Source organism: Dipodomys spectabilis, unplaced genomic scaffold (genome assembly GCF_019054845.1).
Source record: "Dipodomys spectabilis isolate Male_0828 unplaced genomic scaffold, ASM1905484v1 ptg000046l, whole genome shotgun sequence".
NCBI classification, from domain to species: domain Eukaryota; kingdom Metazoa; phylum Chordata; class Mammalia; order Rodentia; family Heteromyidae; genus Dipodomys; species Dipodomys spectabilis.
In genome coordinates this window covers 6,161,314-6,182,071 of record NW_024870723.1, presented here as the reverse complement: position 1 = coordinate 6,182,071, position 20,758 = coordinate 6,161,314, and the positions used below count along the sequence as shown (strand labels likewise).

Here is a 20,758-nt window from a genome sequence, read left to right as displayed (position 1 = left end):
GGAAACACATTGAATCTGGAAATCCACAACCCTGCTTTGAATCTCCCACCACCACCAGAGACTGTGTGATGTCCAAACACACATCTTGCATCTCTGGGCTGTTCATGAGTACAGAAGAATTCCCAACAGAATGTTGCAAGGATTGGAAGGGGGAAAAAACCCCACTGGCCAGAACACAGCAGTCTGGTTAGCATGCTTATTCCCCCCATATATGTGAAGCTACAGCCCACTTAATTCTGGCCTCGTTTAATGCTTTGTTTTTGGGGGTGGGGGGCAGGGAAGTGGTGACCTCCAAAGCTGAGCAGGGAGCTGCCTATGACTTCCTGAGTAGGGTTGTAGCTAGAAGGCTCTGCAGAGTCTGAGGTCCCAGAGCTTTGGACTTCAAAGGAGGGGAGGACCTTGTTTGTCACTGTCATGCTGATGCAGAATGCCACAAGGCCTGGTTAAATCATTGAGCCCTATCTTCATGCCTCTGGCTACTTCCGGTCCTGAGTTCCTAAGGTCATATAGCCCAGACACCATTGACTTGTTTCTTTGCAGATGAGGTAACCGAGACCCACCATGAGAAAGTGACTCCCCCCCCCCCCCCCCAGGTCAACCAGACACTCTGAAGAGGATAGAACTGAAAGGTCTAGAACTTGGGTTTTTTTGGACCTGCCTCCAGAGCGCTGGGGATTTCTGCCTAGGTGAGTGCCCCCACTGAGAGCCCTCCAGGGGCTCAGACAGCAAGCCAGCCCCACGAGGTGGAGGAAGCCAGCAGCCATCTGCCCTGTGGTTCTTAGACAGGGAAACTCAGCATCTATGACATGCTTCTCTTTCTCCTTTTTCACTCTGAAAAATAACTGGACACTCCCAAAGCCTTCAGTCACCGTCCAGGGGATTTTTTTTTTTCTTTTTTTTTTTCTGCACCACAAAGGGTAATTCCTACCCCATCCTTGTTGTGACTCAGCTTGTGACGTGGAACTACACAAGCCAGAGAGGGGAAGATAAAGTCACCAGAGACCTCCTGCTCACCAGAGAGGGTGGCCCAGCCAAAGGCCCACCTCTGCTTTCCTCCACGGATTTCACAGGGTTGGCCCTCCATCCCTGGCCAGCCTGAGGTTTGGAGATGGCCTCCAGCTCAGCCAGCAGCCCTCACCCAGCCCCTGGGGAGAATGAGTTTCCCTTTGGCTGTCCCCTCACCGTGTGCCAGGATCCATCAGAACCCAGGGTGCTCTGCTGTGCAACCTGTCTCTCTGAGAATCTGAGGTGAGAGGCCCATGAATGATGGGTGGGTGGGAAGATGGTACAAGGGAGGGATTCCTGACAGGTGACTGGGATCGAAAGAGCCACTGACTTTGGACAAGTGACTTCACTTTTCTGAGCCGCAGTTTCCCTACCTTTCTCTCCTGACACTGCCCCTCTGGCTGTGGGTAAGAAGTAGTCACGGAAAGACGGTCTGAAGCAGAGCCTTGAGGCCCACTCAGTTACTGACTTCCTGTGTGGGCCATTGCAAAATGTTGATGGCTCTTAGTTTCAGCTTTCTGACCTAGAGCTATTTTCTCCCTCACCAAGTTGTTACAAGGCCCAGTCAATAATATTCAAAATGTTAGCTGGGTGCCTATAGCTCATGCCTGTTATCCTAGCTAATCAGGAGTCTGAGAGCCAAGGATCATGGTTTGAAGCCAGCCTAGGCAGCAAAGTCCATGAGACTCTTATCTCTAATTAACTACCAAAAAGCCAGAAGTAGAGCTGTGGCTCAAGTGGTAAAGAGCTAGCCTTGGGTGAAAAAGCTAAATGACAGTGCCTAGGCTCTGTCATTTAGATGATGATAATAATAATAATATTCAAAAAATATAATGAATGAAAACCTCCTTGGTAAATAACAAATGTACAAATATATTTAATCTTGTTTCCAAAGAAGTCTATAAAAGGCACAGATATAGACATAAAGTATATGTTTATGCATACATTTATGGTTAAAGTAAAAGTCACTCAGAAATGTGTGTGACTTTGAGAGTAACATTAGCATTGCACCTTAAGCAACTATTATGCACCTGCTATATACAAAAATGCTCTTGCATCCTCAGGAAGGCTTGGAGAGGTGGGTGTTATTATTCTACTTTATAGATGAAGACAGTGAAGCCTCATAGAGAGATTAAGTCAGTGGTTCCTCTTCCCCCCCCCCCCCCCCCCCCCCCCCCGTCAGTTCCTGGCAGAGATTCCCTTAAAAGGCCATGCATCACCAGCATGACCTTTTGTTGGGGGGTTTTTGCAGCTTAGGACTATGGAGAACTGAATCAGGCAAGTGAGAAGTTCAAATAGGGGGAACCAAGGGGGCAGCTGCAGGAAATAAGTGCGATGTCAGGTGGTGGAAAGGCCAGGTTGGGGGAGGGGGTGGAAAGATACAGCCTGACCTCTTCCCATCAAGCTGATTTCTGTTCAATCTGTGCTTCCCTCTCCATTCTCTGAAAGCCTGGCAGAGGAAAGGAAGGAGCTGGCCAGAGAATGAAGGGCCCCAGCCTGAGGCTTGAGGAGCCTGACAGCCAGCTCTCACTGTCCTTTGGCCCATCCACTGGCCTCCAGGCCCTCATTTTCCTCATTTAGAAAATGGCCTAGGCCAGCAGTCCTCACTGTAGGTCAGAATTACTTGGGGGCTTTGTAAAACACAGGTATCTACACAATACCTAATCAGAATCCCACAGCCATCTCCCAGCTAGATGGTCCTTTCTGGTTCTGATAGGCCATGATCACTTATAATTAACAAAAACCAAACAACAGTAACAACAACAGCAACAAAACCGTATTAAATATAGGCCACTGAAAGGAGAAAATAGAATTATATGTCCAGAGTCCCCCAGGGTTGGACATGTTTTGGAATTCAGAATTTTTTCAGGTTTAAAGAAAGCAAATTAGAGCATGGCATACTCCTTTCATGAGAACTGGGTTAGTACCCAGTAACCAAGCACTTCTACCGAAGTGTCAATGTTCCCATGAGGTACTTACTGCCAAAGAAGCTCTGCAAACGGCAGAAAGCAGTGATGTCCAGGGCTTTCAGATTTTATGAATGAAGGCTCCGTGTGATCCATGGTACCCACCAGGCTGGGACTCACTCAGGGGATTTGCTCATTTCCCTAGGAACATCCAAGATGCAATCTGTCCCAAGTGCGGAGGGAACAACCTACAACCTGGAACCTCAGACAGTCTGACTCAGGAGAAGGTACGTGGGCACAGCCAGAGCTTTCATATACTTTTCCTGATTTGTCCAGATGGAGTCCAAGAAGGCACTGTCTAGATGAACACCCCCCATCCCCATCCTAGTCCCTACTTTGTCTTGAGCCTGGACTAAGTTCACTTCATAAGCATGGAGGACCCTGATGTTCACAATGGGGAAGCATTTTGCCCAGAGCCACCTGGCAGCTCCATGATAGATTTAAGATAAAAACTACTATTTTAAATCAAGGGACCACAAACTGACTTATGGGCTAAATCTAGCCTACCACCTACTTCTGTATAACCCACAAGCTAAGAATGCCTTTTATTTTTTTAAATGCTTGGAAAAAATAATCAAAAGAATCCAGGCACCAGTGGCTCATGCCTGTAATCAAAGCCAGCTCAGGCAGGAAAATCTGTGAGACTCTTATCTCCAATAAGCTACTCAGAAAAAAAGCTAGAAGTGGCTCTATGGCTCAAGTGGTAAAGTGCTTGCCTTGAGCAAAAGCAGCTCACGGATAGCGCCTAGGCCCAAGAGTTCAAGCCCCAGAACTGGCACAAAAAAAAAAAAAAAAAGAATAGTATTTTGGAACACATGAAAATTTTATTTGAAGTACAGACATCTATGTCTGTAAGTAAAGTTTTTTTGTTATATAAACTACTCGACTCAATTATGTATTTTTTTTCTTTTTTTTTTTTTTTTTTTGGTCCGGTCGTGGGGCCTGAACTCTGGGCCTGAGTGCTTTCCCTCAGCTCTTCAGCTCAATGCTAGCACTCTACCACTTGAGCCACAGCGCCACTTCCGGCTTTTTTCTTTTTGCTTATGTGGTGCTGAGGAATCAAACCCAGGGCCTCATGCATGAAAGACAAGGGCTCTACCACTGAGCCACCTTCCCAGCTCCCCTCAATTATGTATTATCTGCCTCACAGGGACAAAAATGAATATTTACAACAAATTTCAAAGCCAAAAATATCTACTCTCTGCCTTTTTACAAATAAACAACAACAGCAACAAAACAGTCAGCCAGCCTCTGATGCAAGGAGAAGCCATTATCAGTTCAGCCATGAGTTCTACCACAAATGAGCTTCTAGGAGTAAGATATGCCTTAGGGGCTGGGATGTAGCGTAGTGGCAAAGCACTTGCTTTGCAAGTACAGTGCCCTGGGTTCGATTCCCAGTACCAAAAAAGAAAAGACAAAAAAATACAGTTCAAACAAACAAGATAGACCTTGGAAGTATGAGGGGTTAAAGAAAATAGAGTTTGCATCTCTGGCCCATTCAAGCTGGAAGGGAGGTATCTGTCCAACGCAGAGTTCATCTATGAACTGTCAGTTCATGACAAAAATGATTTTTAAAGATATAGAAACTGTATCAAATTTCTATAAAGCTCTATTATATCTATATTATCTCATTTTGGAGAATCAACCTCTGAGATTATGTGCTTCTTCCACGTATCTTTGTAGACATGACATGATGCAATAGTAGATGATAGTTTTGGATAAAGCCTTTACGAGGTACAATAAAACGATGGCAATTTTATGTTAATCTTCGAGTTAAAAACAAAAACAAAAGTTTATGAGTCCATGAGTCCAAACACGTTGGAATCACTGTGCAAACCTGAACCTCCTAATTTACATATGGAGCCTCCTTATTTACGTTGGGGGATCTCAATACTGCAATGTCCAAGTGGCTTGAGTCTTTCAGCACAACCTTCCATGTTACCACCACAGTGGTAACACAGTGGACCACATATACAGAGCCTGGTGTCCTGAGGTGGTTTTTGTATGATCCTCTGCATGGCTCGAGGCAAATCCAGGCCTTGCTTCTCCCTCTGTAATGAAGGTTAAGTTGGTTCTCCAAGTTCTTCTCTGGATCTGTGATGTCCAGGTTATAGGTCACTAACTGCCAGGCCCCATCTCCTTCCCATCTGGCGAATCCGAAGAAAGAAAGTTTGTAGGTCTCCTCCCCTTTCTCTTGTCATTCAGAAGGTTTAGGATAATTCCTGCCCCTCTCAGAGCTGGCTAGAAGGGTTTTCCCTTCCTTCTCATCAGGCCTTCAGAAAAGAATAATAAGGATCAAGTGTATTTTTTTCTGGAACTTTATACTCTCTGGGGAAGAGAGTTATTAATGTCCTGACAAGCACTGGTGACTCATGCTTATAATCCTAGCTACTCAGGGTGCTGAGATCTGAGGATCACAGTTCAAAGCCAGTCAGAAAAATCAAGAGACTCTTATCCCCAATTAACCACCCAGAAATCCAGAAATAGGACTGTGGCTCAAGTGGCAGAAAAAAAAAGAAAGAAAGAAAAAGAAAGCTCAAGAACAGCACCCAGGTCCTGAGTTCAAGCTCCAGGACCCTGAGTTCAAACCCCAGGAGTGGCACAAAGATGATCCACTGATCTTTGGAACAATTTTCTCTGCTCCCTGCTTGTCTCCATGGACTACCTATGACTCAGAAGCAGACCACTAACTGTAAACTACCATATCTCATAAGCAGAGAGAAGAGTATGGGCTGTGTGCTTTCTGAGAGGCTGCTGCTTGCATACTCAAGGGCTACTGCTTTATAATATTGTTCTTAATTCTTGGCAAAAATAATACTTAATCATAAATGTCAGACAATATAGGTTAGATAGGTTTTAGTATCACTTAATCCAATGGCTTTAATTTTTGTATGCTTGTCAAGTAAAATCCTATATAATAGAAGAAATAGAAGCACTTTCATGGAGGGGGAGTTTGGCTCCCCGTTTGTGTTACCCTGTTTCTTTCTCCTATTCCAGCCCCACCTCCCGCTGTGAGGCCTCTAGTGACTTTGGGCTCTGCAGAGCACAGTTTGAAGTTTGCTGTCTTAATCCAAATGAAGTAGTTTCCGTGGTGGAACTGTAAACATTTATAAGGCTGAGGAGTAGTAGGAAGTGGCACTGCCTGCACTTGGGAACAAAATCACACACACACACACACACACACACACGCACACACGCACACACGTGCATGCATGCACACACCAGCCCTGGAGCTTGAACTCAGAGCCTGGGTGCTGTCCCTTAGCTTTTTCTGCTCTTCCTCTATCACATGAGCCGCAAGCCCACTTCCTGCTTTTTGGTGGTCAATCTGAGAGCTAAGAGTCTCATGGACTTTCTTATCTGGGCTTCATTCAAACTGGGATCCTCAGATCTCAGCCTCCTGATTGCTTGGATTAAAGGAGTGAGCCATCAGTGCCCAGTGCAAAGGCCCCTTTGAGGCAAGACAGTCCACAGAGAGGTGCCAGCCCTCCCCCTCCCTGCTGACTTCCCCATTCAATGCAGTCACCAGGGGGAAGAGGCTGGAGCAACTCAATGGCCTGAACACCTGCAGAAAGCCACATAGTAGAAACATCAAGAACTTCTCTGGCCCCTGGCCCTATGAGAACTTTGGAAGCCTTTTGACCAAAGGAAAGTAACTGGTCATACGTCGATACATGGCAATTGCTAAAACAATCATCTGAGGGAAGCTGAGACATGGAGGCAGGGAAGCAGGGAAATGATGTAATCAGTAGATGGCAGAGTTTATGGTAAAGCCTTTACTGCCTGGATAGCAGCTGAACTAAGCCCAAAGATGCCCATCTTGCCAACACTTTCCATGCCATCTGCTTATCAGTTTGCCCTCATCCTCTGACTTTATTAAATTAATAGCTCCCAGAGAAGGGCCCAAACCCACTAGCCAGTTATATAATGTAAGAAGCAGCTGTTAAAGGATTAATGTCGACCTAATTAGAGATCTGATTCTTGTCTGGATGATGATGAAGTAATAGTGAAGTAGGGGACAAACAAGTGGCTGGAAAATAACATTTAATTCTGTTTTTTTTTTTGAGACCTTCATGAGAGAGACTGTTTCCCTCACTCTTCCCTCTGGAAACACCAAGAATATGAGTAGTCAGGTGCAGATGGCTCATGACTGAAATCCTCATGACTCAGGAGTCTGAGATCTGAGGATCCCAGTTCCAAGCCAACCCAGGCAGACAAATCCAAGAGACCAGAAAATCCAGTTAACCAGAAAAATGCTGAAAGTAGAGATATGTTTCAAGTGGTAGAGCCACTAGCCTTGAATGAAAAAGCCAACTGAGAGCATGAAGCTGTGAGTTCAAACCCCAGTAGTCACACACACACACACACACACACACACACACACACACACACACACACACACACACACACACACACAAAACAAAAGGTCAAAAGCAAGTTGGAGTTCTGAGCGAAGTAGTCCAATTTTCATCCCATATGAGTTCCTGTCACACAGTTTTATGCCCTTCCAAAGCCAGGGAGCTCATTAATTCCCTGGAATGCCAGTGACCTCATTGGTCATACAGCTATTTCTTATTCATCTGCACCAAGCTAAAGTCTGGTTCCTTTGAGGGCCACAAAAGGCCGAGTGATTCTGACCCCAGGGGTCACTCTGATCCGTGCATCCCTACTCTGTGCCTGTGGCACACCTCTCTCCCAATTGCTTTATGCATGATTAAACAACAGTCTGCCAGAAGTGCTAGATCCCAGCAAGTGCTATGGGAAAACAGGAATGGGCAAGGCTACTTTCAATGAGAAGACTCTTACCAGGTCTTCCTAGAGGAGGTGGGAGAGGTCAGCAGACCGGAACAGTACAGAAGAGGGAGGTAACTGGTGGATAGTACCTCCTGGGACTACAGAGTGCCTTCCCTTGGCACCAGCTGAGGCTCTTATAGAAACCAGCCTTCCCTCTGCCTCCAGAACCTCAGTGGACCTCTGCCCCACATATTGGTGATTGTGGTATTCAGAACCTCTTGATTTCATTGCAGGATTGTACAGGGGCAGGCCTCCTGCTGCCTCCCATTGGGACCGGCTGTCACTGAGGTCCTAGGGGGACCACAAAGAGCCCTGGTGGCTGATGTGGCCAGAATACTACATACCAGAGGCTCTGCAGACCCGGCCCTGGAACAAGCACTCCTTCAGGCCTGGGATTCTGTTTGCCTTTTTTGGTTTTCTCCTCGGAGGAAATTCCACTTTCAGCTATGTTTAGCCTTTGTAAGCAGAGAAATCATTCGCATAGGGGCCACTTACCACACAGGGCAGAGGTCCCCATTCTTTTTCTGTTTTCTTTTCTTCTTCTTTTTTTTTTTTTTTAATTCCTTTTCCTTGCCTAAAACTTTGTATCTCTGGTCTGGGAATGTGGCTTAGTGGTAAAGTGTTTGCCCAGCATGCATCAAGCCCTGGGTTCAATTCCTCAGTACCACATACCAGAAAAAGCCAGAAGTGGCGCTGTGGCTCAAGTGGTAGTTAAGCAAAAAGAAGCTCAGGGAGAGTGCCCAGACCCTGAGTTCAAGTCCCAGGACTGGCCAAAAAAAAAAAAAAAAAAAAACGTTGTATCTCACACTTTTGCTCGTTGGCACTTGGGCCACACCTCCAACCCCAAAGGGTTGGTTATTTCTTTTCTTAACATCCCTGTTCTCTGCACCCTGAGTCTGATCTCTTTCTGCCTCTGCAGTTCCTGGCCTTCAAGAAGGGCCACTCTTTGATCAAGGTGAGGACTGTGGTGGGTAGAAACCACACTGGACTCCAGGCTTCTTGGCTTTCCTTTGCCTCTGTTGCCTCCTACAAGTCTCCAGCCATCTCAACTCTGACTTCTCTTCTATGAGAGAGCAGGACCTCAGAGCCCTGCCCCTCCTCATGGTGATGTGCAGATCTGATGGGCTAGCACCTGCCCAATGCAGTGGAAGCAACAGGCCCTGCCAAGGCTAGACCCCAGGGACAAGAAGACCCAGACTCAGCTCACAAGGATGATATGACCTTGAGTAGGCCATAGTGTCATCTCTATTAAGAAGCTAATCACATCCCGTCTACTGCAAAGATTTTTGCTGGGATCCTAGGAGAGAGCATATAAAGATGTTGGGACTTCTAGAATTAGAAAATATTATTGGAACTTACACAGTTAAGAGGATGTCCCCTTCCCAAAGGAAATCCAAAGGGAAAGTAGAGTTTTGTAGAATTGGTTATTAAGAGTTTGACGTGTGAAGACTAAATGAGATATATGTACATGCCAGCAGCTGCTGGAGTAGAGCCAAAGGTAGTGTTTAATCCATGGGTATGCTGCTAATAATTGGTAATGCTGCTACTAACACAGATTGAACTCTATTAGGTAGAAAAATGTCCCTCCACAGTGTCCACATCCTAATCCCCAGAACCCGTGAACACGTGACCTCAATGGCTACGTACATTTACTGGAACCGCCATAACTAAGTACCCTAGATGGTTATTTATTCAGTTCTAGAAGCTGTAAGTCCAAGACAAGGAGTCAGCAGGTTGGTTTCTTTCAAGACCTCTCGTTTTGCAGATGGCTATTTTTTTCCTCTCTGTTTTCACATGGTCTCCGATGTCCACGTTTCTTCTTGTAAGTTCTATTAGATTAGGAATCATCCCCATGTTAACTTAATGAGCTTCTTTAGAGGCTTTGTCTCTAGATTCTTAGAAATTAGGGGCTCAAACTTGAACATAAGAATGAGAGATTGGGGATTGGGGGCGTGACTGTTGGTAGAGCGCTAGCCAATGGGAGAAAAGCGGCAAACACCAAGTTGGAGTCCCAATCTCAGACCTAAAAAAAAGTTAAAGAATGAGAGAGTATATTCAGCCCCTAATGACGGCATGAAAGACTCTGCAGGTGTAATTAAAGGAAGGCTTTGGAGATGGGGAGGTTTCCCTGGACACCTGAGTAAGTAGTCACAAGCAGCCTCCAAAAAGAGAGACAGGAGAGTCAGCAAGAGGCTGAAAGATGCTGTGCTTCTGGCTTTCAACTTAGAGGAAGAGACCCTGAGCCAAGGAATGTAGGCAGCTCATAGAAGCTGAGAAAAGCAAGGAAACAGATTCTCTCCCCTGCAGCCTTCAGAGGGAACATGGTGTACCAACACCTTGATGTGAGAACTTGTGGCCTCTAGAACTGTGTGATACTAAATTTGTGTTGTGTTATACCAGCAAGTTCATGGTGTTTTATTACAGCTATGATAGGTAACTAATACTAACAACTTGTATGCATTGCCTCACTTAATCATTACAATAACTCCAAAGGGGGTACTATTATCCCCATTTCCGTAGAGGAGATAATGACCTTCCCGAGGCTACTTGGCTACTATGTATCATGACAGAAACTGGCTCTGAACTTGGCAGGCTGACTCCACAGAGACAGGGTGGCCTAGATGGTCATCGGGACTTGAGAAAACATTTGAGGCTTGCCTCAGCCCACCTGGCCATGCACTGTAATAAAGAGGAGCCAGACACCCAGGTGATATTCCCCCCTGTAGACTGTCACTGCAGTTCCTGCCTTACAGGTGACACCTGGGATTCCCGTGTGAGCTTGCTGCTTTGTCCTCCTTCTTCTGAAGACCCACTGCAAGCTCCATGCCTTGGACTATGCAAAGGATTACAACCATGGACGAGGAGGAGTTGGAGGACCTGAGATGGTTTCAGGTCCATCCACCCAGGCCTCGGATCCACACGTGACATCAGACTCTCTTGTTCTCATAAATCATCACGAGCGATAACCAGAGGCTTCACCACTCCAGACTTCCCAAAGCCAGTGTATCTTCTGCCAAGACCGCCATCAGTCCACTCCCATGGCACATCTGTTTTCTATTCTATGTTGAGAACAGCATGTTCCTGAGGCTTAGGGCACTGGGGCGAGGCGGGGTTGGCCTTTGTTGGGCTGGGCTCTGTGTCCCAACCAACTCTATTCATTAGCCCTGCAGCCTTCTGCTTATTTTACTTTTAGACAGGAATCACTTGTGTGGCTTTTCTGTTTGCTCCGCTCCAGACACCTCTCTTCCCATACTCCCTGCCTTTCATCCAAGTCTCATTTTTAGTTCATTCCGCCACATTATTCTTTCAAATTGTTGGTTTTTTTAAAAAAAACAAAAAAAAGCTCTTATGAAATCAAGTGTTTATTCACATGAGAGCAAATTCTCTCATTAAGTATCCACTTTGAGGAATCCCGGTTAATGTACACACTACAGTCAAGATGGCAGATGTTTCTGCCTTTAAAAAAAGAAAAGAGAGAAAGAAAAAGCTGTTTGGAGTTAGAGGCATGGTTCCAGTGGTCAAACTCCAGCCAATGAGCAAAAGTGTCCGATACCAAGTTCAAGTCCTAGTCTCAGACAAAAAAAAAGCCTCTGTGTCCCTGTAAAGCAAGCCTCTCCCTTCCCATTCAGGAACTTCTCACCGGCCTTCTGTCTCCATGGGGGTCACTGGTTTTGCTTCTTCTCAAACCTCTTCAGCATGGCATCATGGAGTATGTAGCCTTTGGTGTTTGGCTTCTTGCTTTTAGTATAACGTTTTTGAGGTTCATCCATGCCATAACTAAATACATTAGTATTTAGTTACATTTATTGCCAAGTAGGACTGTGGTACGGGACATTGACAGTGAGTCTATTCATTCACCCTTCGATTATGCCCAGATGCCTTCCATTGGGGTGATCTTGTATAAAGCTGCTGTGAACTATCATATCCACATCTTGGTGGAGACAGGTTTTAATTTCTCTTGGACATTCCACCAAGTGATGGAATGGTGTGGGTTGTAGGATGGTTTATGAGTGAGTTGTTTAGAAGTACGGTTTGGCTTTATGAGACGCTTGTGTAGATGGTCCCACAGTGTCTGTACCATTTTCATCCCCACCCCCTCCAGCGACACAGGAGTTCTCACTGCTTCACGTCGTTGCCATGGCCTGCTGTCATCATTGCTTTTATTATCATCGTCTATGTTAGCACATGGGGAATGATCGTTCATTGTAGTTGTAATTTACATTTCTCTGGTAACTCCTGATGTGACTTACCTTCTCAGAGGCTTAATTGCCGTTCTTAAGTCTCCTTCGGAGAAATACCTGTTCAGTGTTTTGCCTGCAAACCAGTAGAAGCAACTGAAGAGTGAATGCTGGCTATGTTCACTGCTGTATGAAGGGTGTCCAGACAGGACAAAGAGTAGCATTGCTGTGATGACACCAGTTGTGCTAGTCCTGTTCAGGAGGATGGTCACACAGGATTAAACTCCTAGGGATGGTGTGGGTGGGTTGTAGGATAGGAATCAGGCAGAAAGGAATCAGCTAGACAGAGGGAACAGTGTGTGTGAAGTCATAAGCCAGCCCAGCTCCTGCCTAGGTGGATCCTGGTGCTTTGCAGAGATCCTGAGGGGAAGCCATCACAATCAGCCACATGTTTGTTATTTCCAGGTGGCCCCAGAGGTATCTGAGGATGGCGTCGTATGTCCCTTTGCAAGTGTGGGCTGCTCCTTCAAGGTAAGCATGTGAGAAAGGAAATCTGTCCACAACGTTCCTGACATCTGGATCTTCCTTCTAGCCCCTTCAGCATTTTCCTATGACATCAACTTCACAGTCCACTCTAAAGTCCTTGTAGTATTTAGGAAAGGTCTCCTTAATGTCTACCTAAGCCTTGGTGTAGCTGCCTCACAAGAATGAGCCTCCATGTCCCTCTCCATGGTCCTGAATCATCACTGTGTTCAAGAGCAGGACTGGACTATTGCACTCACTTGAGCCTGGGCCACATGCACGTGCTCTCCATGGGCACAGCCAATGCCAAGTTTGCCTGAACCCCTCCACTGTGCACAGAGCCAGTTCTCCTGTACTGGGGGAATGTACTTGACTTCTTCTGGCACTCGATGCCAGGGCTTCCTATGGCTCCCCTGTCCTTTCTCTATTCCATTTTCTACTGATGATCCTCTTCTCTTGGTAGGGGAGCACCCAGTCCACACAGGATCATACAGCCACCTCCCAGGCCTCCCATCTCAACCTGCTGCTGGGTTTCATGATACAGTGGAAAGCCCAGCACAGCTCCAGCCCAGGCTCCGGACCCACAGCCCTGGAGCAGAACCTGTCACACCTGCAGCTGCAGACGGCTGTGGAGGTGACGGGGGATGTAGAGGTGGACTGCTACCAGGCCCCCAGCTCTGAGAGCCAGGAGGAGCTGGTCCTGCAGCGCTTCCTGAAGGAGAAGCTGCTGGCTGAGCTGGAGGAGAAGCTGCGTGTGTTTGAGAACATCGTCGCAGTCCTCAACAAGGAGGTAGAGGCCTCTCACCTGGCCCTGGCTGCCTCCACCCACCAGAGCCAGCTAGATCGGGAGCACATCGAGAGCTTGGAACACAGGGTGAGTGGGAGAGGTGTGCATGTCCCCCCAGCCTGCCTTGTCTCATCCTATCCCCAAAGTAGCAACCGGCCTTCACACTAGCCATCCATCCTGTACCACTTCCTGTGTCTCAGGACAACCGAGGATGAGTGTTGAGCCATTCCATACTCCAGTTCCTCTGCTTGAACTTCTAGAATAGGATACTGCTGGGCTGTGTGTGTGTGTGTGTGTGTGTGTGTGTGTACTTATACCCACATATGTTCTGGTCCTGTGGCTTAAAACTCAGGCTTGAGCACTGTCCCTTAGCTTTTTTAATCAAGGCTAGCACTCTCCCACTTGAGCCACAGCTCCACTTTCAGTTTTTTTGGTGGCTAATTGGAAATAAAGAGTCTCACAGACTTTCCTGCTCGGGCTGGCTTTGAACCATGATCCTCAGATCTCAGCCTCCTGAGTAGCTAGGATTGTAGATATGAACCACCAGCATTCAGATTAAATTCCTTAAAAGATATTCGTTTCTAGTCCTGAATCACTTTATCTGATCACACACCCAGTATTAAATGTTTTAAATGTTGTTGAGGAACCTTCTAGAAGGGCACCAAGTTCAATTGGCCAAGTAATGCCTGTCTTTGTGTAACTTGCCCTTGAAAGGCAGGCACCATCAGGGCAGCAACGGTGTCTTCATTCACCAGTGAACTCCCTGGCTCTCTTCTTACAGCCTAGCACTGTGCAAGGCCCAGATGGAAATCAAATGAACAGGGGCACAGCTCACAAGGGGAGACCACCTAGAAGGAGAGACAGAAAATATACCGTATCAACCCATTGTGAGAACTCAGGTTAGAGTGACCAGCTGAGCTAGGATTGAAACTGAAGGTTTACACAGGCAGGGCCACAGGACTCCGGATGGATCATAAGGAATTGACTAGTGGAAAGGGAGGGGAGAGAAATGCCCTACAGAGCAGCCATGTGAATGTACATGGGACAAAAAGTTGTATCTAGGGCAGACTTATCCCCATACCTCACCATTCCCCTCTGACCCTGAAACGGCTCTGATCTCCTTAGCTGACTTAGTTTCCCCACAGGTGGTGGAATTGCAGCAGACACTGGCCCAGAAAGACCAGGCCTTGGGCAAGCTAGAGCAGAGCCTGCGCCTCATGGAGGAGGCCTGCTTTGATGGTACCTTCCTGTGGAAGATCACCAACGTCACCAGACGCTGCCATGAGTCAGCTTGTGGCAGGACCATGAGCCTCTTCTCCCCAGGTAACACCCCAAGGGCACAGAGACCCACTAGATGAACAGACTCCTCCCCCCCCCCTTTCCCCCAGCATCCAGGAAATAGGAAGTAAGAACAGCCAACATAGGAGCAGTGCTCCAGTTAAGTCCGTCTCCATCCAGGAACTGTGGGGGTAGTGTGTGGATGATGCTACAACCTGCAGATATTGGAGCTTGGGCGGGCATTTCTCTTCCCTGAATCCTATTTACAGAATGCAAATAGGAATAAAAATCCTTATCTACTTTCTGCATATGGCTATCAGATTATAAAAGAAAGGAGCCCATACGAGCTTGTGCAAGTTAGAGGGGCTCAGATAGGATGTCCACAGGTGATACTGTAGGATGCCACCTCCAGGCAGCAAGCCATCTACAGTAAGAAATACAGAATGGAGTCAGACTTACCTACATTTGCATATGACTGTGGACTCCTTGTGAATGTCCATTGTGGTCACTGGTCACTGGTTCTTAGTCATTTCTGCGTGGCTGGGCTTGGCATGGTGACTTGCATGAAACAGTTACTTCATCAGTGTGGGGTTTTTTTGCATATAATTGGGCATGAAATATTCTTATATATTTATATATGTGTATGTATATATGGATATACATATATGGATATATGGATTGTATATGTATATGTTTATAACTCACATCATACTCTAGTATTGGACACAGGATCTCAAACCCTCACCAAGTACCTGTTGTCTCAACATCATTTACAGATAAGTAAACTAAGGCTTAGGAGGGCAGACTCTCTACCTAGATCTGCACAGAAGCCAGGTGCAGAGCCAGGACTCAGGCCCACCCTAGCATCACTCCCTTGTGTCTGAGTGTATGGGGTGGGGGTAAAGAAGGAGCTGGCAAATCTGTTGAGCTTTTGCACTTTTCGTGCTCACTGGCTCTTCCAGGGCATTAAGATCAACAGAGATGGGATGATGGTGAGAGGCAGAATTTGCACTCATCCCAGAGCAGGCCTGGGTTTCTGTGCCTCAAGTGGCCTTGAGTTCTACCAGCAGACTTTTGTCCTTAGTCTTTTCTAAAGAGAGGAAATGCAAGCACTTACTCCCGTTTCTACAAACCATGCTCTGGTTTCCTGTTCTGCCAACATGTAGTGGGCAGAGATGAGTCAGACTGTTGGCCTCCCCCTCCTCTGCCCCCTTTCTGCCCCTCCCCCATGCCCTCATACACCCTGTCTCTACCTAGGGACTTGTCACCGGAGGTTACAGCTGCAGGAACTTCTGTTCTGATTGGACGGACTTTTTGGCTTGTCAGAGAGAAAACCCCAGGGATTTCTGCACTTAATCTTCAGGGCTGACTCACCCCCTCAGGGGCCTCTGCCTAGGGTGATTGTAAGACCCATGAGCTCCCCTCACCCCAGCTTCCTGGGTGTTCCAACCATGGACCCAGAGCAACTGAGAGAACTGGTATTGGAGCCCCTAATCCTGGCTCTGCCCTCAGCACACTGTAATGGTGGCTAGCCACTTCCTCTTACTGGCTTCTTTCCATACCGTAGGCCATAGCTCAAATGTGCTTCCCAGGTCAGGGGTACTGGTGTCCCTGAAAGCTTGAAGTTACTTAGTATTCATCTAGCACTGCTGAGCCAGAATCTCAGCCTGGGGCCCCCTGTCTGTGATCAAGCCAATTACAACCACCAAGCAAGATGACCCCAAGAAAGCATCTCTCCTTGGCATTCTCACTGAGAAGGCTGGCTGCCAAACCCAGCTTTCCTTATGCTGAGCCTCTGTCCTTGCCACATCTGACCACTTCATCCAGGTATCCTCAACTGCAAAGCCCAGTGCTGCTTAGCTCTCCCTCTTGGGCTAACTCTGGCTCCACCTTTCAGCTTTCTACACGGCCAAGTACGGCTACAAGTTGTGCCTGCGGCTGTACCTGAACGGGGATGGCACGGGCAAGAGGACCCACTTGTCCCTCTTCATCGTGATCATGAGAGGGGAGTATGATGCCCTGCTGCCATGGCCTTTCAGGAACAAGGTGAGAGCCCTGGGGAAATGATAAGATGGTTTTTATATGTCCGGGTTTTGTCACACACTGGACCTGTGAGCTAGCAAGGCCTCTGCCCGCCTGTGTCAACAGTTTCCTTTTACATTACAAAACAGGAAGTCAACCTCAGATCCAAGCCCAAGAGGAGAGGGCTCCCCAAGGGCATACAAAAATGTAGTTCAGAATGTGGAGGGGGCAAGGAGAGCTTGCATGGAGGAAGGTCTGTGTGTGAGGCTGGCCACCAACACCACATCCTCCCAGCCTGTGGGGTAGGAGCACCTCTCACGGACAGCCAGGGCCGTACAATATCATAAGCCACACTTCTCACGGACAGCCATAGCCTCTTTGGAAGATAAATTAGTTAGTTTTGTTTTTGTTTTTGTTTTTTTATAAAACTAAACGAACGTATTTTTACTTTTCTACTCAGCCATCAACTGCCCCCTGATATTTACCTAAAGGACTTTAAAACTCATGTCTACACACAAGCCAGGTGCTGACAGCTTGTGAATATAATCCTAGCTACTCAGGAGGCTGAGATCTGGAGGATCAATTTTCAAAGACAACCCAGACTGAAAACTCCATGAGATCCCATCTCCAGTTAACTAGCAAAATGGCACACTGGAGGCATGGCTCAAGTGGTTGAGTGCCAGCCATTCATGTGAGTTAGCCAAGTAAAAGTACAAGACTGACCCTGAGTTCAAACGCTGGTACCAATACAAAAATCAAAAAGCCAAAATTTATAAATACCAGGATGACCTTTAATAACTGAGTGGATAAACTGTGGTATATGTAAGCAATGACAAATTATTCAGTGCTAAAAAGAAATGCATTATCAAAGCCTTAAAAGAAAATTGGAAAGCCGGCGCTGGCGGCTCATGCCTGTAATCTTAGCTACTCAAGAGACTGAGATCTGAGGATCACGGTTCAAAGCCAGCCCTGGCAGGAAACTCCGTGAGACTCTTATCTCCAATAAACCACCAGAAAACTGGAAGTGGCGCTGTGGCTCAAGTGGTAGGGCGCTTGCCTTGAGCTGAAGAACTGAGGGACAGCACTCAGGCCCAGAGTTCAAGCCCCACTACAGACCAAAAAAAAAAAAAAAAATCCATGTAAATAGGCTGGCACAGTAGTGTACACCTGTAATCCAAGCTACTTCAGAGGCAATAATAGGAGGATCACAATCTGAAGCCAGATTAGGTAAAAGTGCAAGACACTATCTTAAAAACAGACTAAAAGTAGAAAGATTAATGATATGGCTTCAGTGATAGAACATTTGCCTAGCAAGTAAAACACCCTCAGATCAATCCCCAGTACCACCAAAGAGAAAAAACAGAGAGAGAGCTAGAAAAAAGAAAGAATGAAAAAGAAAGGAAAAAAAAAAGAAAGAAGGAAAGAAAAGAAAAACAAAAACAAAAGGGTTGTAGTTCCTGGAGAAGTTTCTGGGTTCAGTTTCCAGTACAGAAAATAAAAAGGCTTTTTAAAATATAATTTTATTGTTATTATTAAAGTATAGAGAGGTTACCATTGCTGGGATTACAGGTATGTGCAACAAAAGTCTTTTTATAAACAGACCTCCACAGCTGTCAATCAACCCCTTGGCCTCACGCTAAGTAAGAGCTATGCTGCCATGCTACTTTCCCAGGCCTATTCGGTTGTTCTCAAAGAGGGCTGATGGAGGCTGGGCACTGGAGGCTCACACCTGTCATCCTAGCTTCTCAGGAGGCAGAGATCTGAGGATGGCGGTTCAAAGCCAGCCCCCGGCAGGAAAAGTCCGTGAGACTCTTATTCCCAATTAAACACCTAAAAACCAGGCATGGACCTATGGCTCAAAGTGGTAGAGTGCTAACCTTGAGCAAAAATGCTCAGGGACAGTACCCAGGCCTCAGTGAGTTCAAGCTCCAAGACTGACAAAAAGAATAAAAATTTTACAAAATAAAAAGAAGGCTAATGGGAGGACTCTAGACAATTCTTACTGGTGCCCGCAGCATTGAGGAGAGAGAGCATCAAGACCCAGACCTTGCCAGGTGCTGGTGGCTCACACCTGGAATCCTAGCTACTCAGGAGGCTGAGATCTGAGGATCATGGTTCAAAATCAGCCCAGGCAGGAAAGTCCATGAGACTCTTATCTCCAGAAAACCAGAAGTGGCACTGTGGCTAAAGTGGTAGAGTGCTCAACTTGAGCTGAAGAGCTCAGGGATAGTGCCCAGGCCTAGTCCAAGCCCCACGACTAACCAAAAAAAGAAGAAGAAGACCACAGACCTTGGTTGGCTTGGAAACTAGGTGGGTGAGCCAGGTGGCTCTGTCTATGAGTCATTAGGCAATAGTTGCTAAAGATGCTAGGGACATTTAAAAAATACCAGCAGTGGAGGCTCAACCCTAGTCCATGGTGCAGCCTGAGCCTCCCCTGGGGATTCTAACGTGGGGACAAGTGGCTTCCTGACAGGTGAGGGAAGAAGGCTGGTGTCGGGCTCAGATGAGCAGCGTCTTAGGAGCACCTCCATGTGCTCTTGTGTGTACCATGCATGCACCAGCTGTCTCCAGGCCTGGTTGATGGCCCCTCAGTGAAAGGCCTTTTCTTGCCCCTCTTCTGGAGCCCAGGACTGCCAGCTTGTAGTTGATGAATCCAGACTTTCCAAGTCTAGATTTTCTGGGTCTAGTTTCCCTGTCAGTACCCCATCAGACTTGACCAGGGCATCAGAATCCCCACACTTCCTGCTAGATGGGTCAGCTGATCCTAATCAGAGAATACCCCAGGCTTCCTTTTTCCGGGTCCTGATGTAACTCTGCTCCAGTCCTACTGTTGCTCCTCTGATTCCTGAGCATTCTGAACTAAGCGTCAGCGGGTTCCACAGGCAGCAGGCCCAGGGCTCTCGGAGCCAGTACATCCCACCCTCCAAGTCTCAGTGTTGTCACCCTGAGCCTCATCATCTCCATCTGCCCCTGCCCCACAGGTCACCTTCATGCTACTCGACCAGAACAACCGCGAGCATGCCATCGATGCCTTCAGGCCCGACCTCAGCTCAGCCTCCTTCCAGAGGCCTCAGACCGAAACCAATGTGGCCAGCGGCTGCCCATTGTTCTTCCCCCTGAACAAGCTGCAGTCACCCAAGCATGCCTACGTGAAGGACGACACGATGTTCCTCAAGTGCATTGTGGACACCAGTTCTTAAAGCCACTGGGGTTCCTGAGAAAAGACTCCGACTCAGGGCTTAGCAAAGTGATTGGCAGATAGCCCTTCATGCCTGCAGTTCTGGGACATAGCCTGGACAGACAAGTTGACTATGGCTGCTATCAAGATGCAGGGACTTTGGGCTGTGCCCACAAAGACAGAGGGCTCTGAAGCAGACAGCACAATTGCTCCCCTCCTCACAGACCACTCATCGCGGAGAGGCAGCCCTGAATGTTGAGGCCATTTTCCATCAAGATTGGGAAAAGCTAGACCCAGCCTGAGGCATCACAGTGAGCCAGAGCAATGGGGCCTGGGCAGGGACGTTCTCAGGATAGGAGGGTCTCATAGGGCCCATGGAGAAATAGAAACTTGCTCATTCTCCCTGCTCAGACTCAGACCCGGCCCAGGGGGTGGAAAGGGATGGGACTACTGTGAATTCAAACTGAACTGAGTTCTCCATCATTAGAGGTGAACAGGTAAAGCCAAAGAGCTAAGCTTGGGGAAGGGCACCGAGCTAGAGGTTGGATTTGACCATCTTTAATGTTTCTTACAACCAAGAGATTCATAATTTTGGCCTCCTGGCCCAGGCAAGGCCTAGACCCATTGGGGCTCCTGGGAACACTGGAGCCTCGTGCCTTCTGGCTCCTCACCTACCCACAGCATCTCCAGGTGGACTAGGTGGCCCACATGCACCTGTTCCCTGGGCCTAGCAGCCCAGCTTCCCAGCACGCAGGAGCACACACAGACTCTGGCATCTGTGCCTCCAGTGAGCTCCCAGGAATAGCCAGAAGGAATATGCAGGTGTGGTGGCACTGGGGAAGTCATCAACTTTCCACTTTTCTGCCTCAAGCCCCCTGTCTTGGTGCTTTCTAGAATCCCAATCACCTCAGTGTTCACTTCCCTCCATTGACTGACCAGGGCATCTGAGCTGCTTGGCGAAGGTTGTCCTTTTAAGTATGTATGAAACCAAAGAAACAACTCTTTAAAAAATCTCTTTTGAAGTTTT

At 47.3% G+C, this 20,758-nt stretch overlaps 1 protein-coding gene across 2 annotated transcripts; it reads left to right on the top strand.

Moving 5' to 3' along the window:
• The first annotated feature begins 618 nt into the window (after positions 1-618).
• On the top strand, positions 619-20,744 carry Traf1 (TNF receptor associated factor 1). 2 transcript variants are annotated; one of them, XM_042678691.1, is made up of 8 exons: positions 619-686; positions 950-1,248; positions 3,118-3,199; positions 12,410-12,475; positions 12,930-13,340; positions 14,399-14,576; positions 16,429-16,577; positions 19,535-20,744. In XM_042678691.1, the coding sequence occupies exons 2-8, from the start codon at positions 1,109-1,111 to the stop codon at positions 19,751-19,753; spliced, it is 1,245 nt and encodes a 414-aa protein (XP_042534625.1). In that variant the 5' UTR covers positions 619-686; positions 950-1,108; the 3' UTR covers positions 19,754-20,744. The 2 variants fall into 2 exon arrangements, with proteins under 2 accessions (XP_042534625.1, XP_042534624.1); XM_042678690.1 differs by having other exon boundaries at positions 632-1,248.
• Positions 20,745-20,758: the final 14 nt, after the last annotated feature.

Coding starts and splice junctions, on each gene's coding strand:
- Traf1 (XM_042678691.1), top strand. CDS start 1,109: ATGGCCTCCAGCTCAGCCAGCAGCCCTCACCCAGCCCCTGGGGAGAAT. Junction 1,249..3,117: donor TGTCTCTCTGAGAATCTGAG/GTGAGAGGCCCA, acceptor TCATTTCCCTAG/GAACATCCAAGATGCAATCT. Junction 16,578..19,534: donor CATGGCCTTTCAGGAACAAG/GTGAGAGCCCTG, acceptor CCTGCCCCACAG/GTCACCTTCATGCTACTCGA.